The sequence below is a fragment of the Penaeus chinensis genome, chromosome 10 (genome assembly GCF_019202785.1).
Source record: "Penaeus chinensis breed Huanghai No. 1 chromosome 10, ASM1920278v2, whole genome shotgun sequence".
Taxonomy (NCBI): Eukaryota; Metazoa; Arthropoda; class Malacostraca; order Decapoda; family Penaeidae; genus Penaeus; species Penaeus chinensis.
In genome coordinates, this window is record NC_061828.1 from 9630064 (window position 1) to 9632563 (window position 2500).

At 32.3% G+C, this 2500-nt stretch overlaps 1 protein-coding gene across 3 annotated transcripts in view; it reads left to right on the forward strand.

The window, feature by feature from the left end:
- The window catches only part of LOC125029799 (adapter molecule Crk-like), a 109238-nt gene extending 107387 nt beyond the window's left edge, over positions 1 to 1851 (forward strand). For all 3 annotated transcript variants that reach the window (XM_047619957.1, XM_047619958.1, XM_047619956.1), the window contains one exon: positions 524 to 1851. In XM_047619957.1, the coding sequence (XP_047475913.1) occupies positions 524 to 742 (219 nt within the window). In that variant the 3' untranslated portion in view covers positions 743 to 1851. The remainder of the gene's footprint in view (positions 1 to 523) is intronic.
- Positions 1852 to 2500: the final 649 nt, after the last annotated feature.

Below are 2500 nucleotides of genomic sequence, written 5' to 3' on the forward strand. Positions count from 1 at the left end.
AATCCTTATCTTTAACCAACAATTGTCCAAAGGAGCAGGACTTGGATCATGCAGAATCTGTATAATGAAAATGTTTATATGGATAGTTGTTGTGCATTAAAGACTTTGATACTGTGTAATTTTTTTTCTTACTTATTTTTTCTTAATGTTTATGTCTTAATTTTAGGCATATATATAATTACAAAACAACCTAAACTAACCTCTAAAGTCTTGGAAGAAAATAGTGCTTTGTATTTACTATTTAGTGTGGAATTACAGGTTTATTGATTGTGTTTGAATTTTTATCCCTTACACACTGCAGCAAACAGATCAGTGGACTCTAAAAGTTAGATATAAAGTACTAGTTAGTGCTAGTTGAAAGTTTTCTCTTTGGTCATGTTTATCCTAGTGAGGTATGAGTATCATGATAAGTTCATGAATTGTTATTTGATGTACTTTAACATTTATCATGTCAATTATAAGCCAGTGAGATCCCCACACAAATTTTACCCAGACACTGATTAATCCTTGTTCTCTTTTGCAGCGAAAGTTGCCAGCCTATGCACGAGTGAAGCAAGCAAGAGTTCCCAATGCTTATGACAAAACAGCCCTGAGACTGGAGGTTGGGGATGTTATCAAGGTCACGAAAATGAACATTAATGGACAGTGGGAGGGTGAACTTAATGGAAAGGTTGGACACTTCCCCTTCACGCACGTGGAGTTCATTGACAGTGAAAACTCTGTAGATGGAGACCCCAATTAGGGCCCTGTGAAGAATTTTTAAGTGTTAAGAACTTGTACTTTCTAGATTATTATTATAATTATTTTTTGTTTTTACCTTTTTATTATCATAATTATTATCTTTATTATTTTATTAAGAATATACTGTGAGTATGTATCTATAAAGTGTGTATGGGTTCAGTATTTGAGTTGAATGTGATATGCAGGGCATCTTTGTTTTGTATTAGCACTACAAAATGAAAAAAGGTTGTATGTATGAATGGCGATGCTTTAAATATTTGGATGGAGGACAATATTTTAGTGGGGGGAATAAGTTTCTTCACAGTGGTTTGATGGTTAAAAAAACAAAAAAGAGAAAATTGTATATCGTTTAAAAAAGTGAATATTTCACATATTCAGACTTTACAAATGACTGAGGTCGACAGAGTCCAGCTTTTCTTATAGAAATATATTTTATGCTGAAATTTGCCAATGCATGACCTTTTTTCTGACAGTATCTCTCATCTTGTATATTTTAATTACTTGCACAAAGCAATGATACCAGATTACAATATTTTTCCATTTTCATTTCTATTTCTTCTTTTCTTTTAATCAAAATGTAGTAGAACAACTTTTCCTCTCATCTATTTTTGATGGTCTCCAGAAAATAAGCAAAATGTAATCTTCCATTCCTGTGTACCAGTGCATAATTATCATAGATGAAAATCAGTACAGTGTAGTGCTTTAATGACGACCATCACCACACTCCATTCTGAGTAGATACCTCTTATGAAATTGTTGTCACAGAAAGTTATTGAACATTTGGAAGTACTATGGACAATGTTTAATGTAGATCTACTATTGTAACTGCACTGGACTCTAGTGGATGTAGACATGCTCAAATGTGTACTGTGATTAAAAAAAAAGGAAAATTGTTGCTCTTGTGTGCAAATTTCTAGCATCCTCCCTGGAAAAGGGTTAGTTTGATTCAGACTCCTGTTACATCTATTTTGGTGTTTCAATAATGTGTCATTATTTAGTACGCAGAGATGTATTATATGCTAATAAATTCAGCTACTGTGCAAAAAATCAGATATATTTAATGTAAATCCTATTAAGTTGGGAAGCAAAAATACATGCCATGTCCTCTGTGTTTTTTGTTTGCTTTTACATTTGAATGACTCTACAATTGCTTAATCACAAAGGAGTCAATGACCTACCTACCTAAGCTGCTTAACCTTTTCCTTGATTTTTTTGAAAGGGTATTTTTTATTATATCATTGTTATTAGTATTGGTAATAATATTATAATAATCATAATGTTGATAATAGTAATAGCAATAACAATATTAATATCATTAGAAAAAAAACTACCGAAGGAATGGGAAAATCAGATGAGATCATGCAAGCCAGCTGATTGGCTCCTTGGTATGCAAACAAAATTTGCTAAAGACTACTGCTGTAGACTTTGTCTTCTTACAACAGCAGTGTGTTAACACATACAGATGCCACACCCATGGATGACTAGCATATTTATCATAACTGTTGTACATAATTGGTAAAGTAAATCAAATGGATAACAGAAATAGGGCATACATGAAAATACAAAATCTGTTTTGACCTTTAAAAAGGAGTCATACTGAAAATAAAAATTTAAAATAAAAGCTTATGGAATATCTACAGCATAATTCATGAAGTATAAAATGGAATATATTAGTACATCACATAGCAAAGTTGAGTGATTGAGAGAGAGAATAAGTGTGTGTGGTGTGTTGTGTAGGTGTGACCATGCTTGCTTGCAG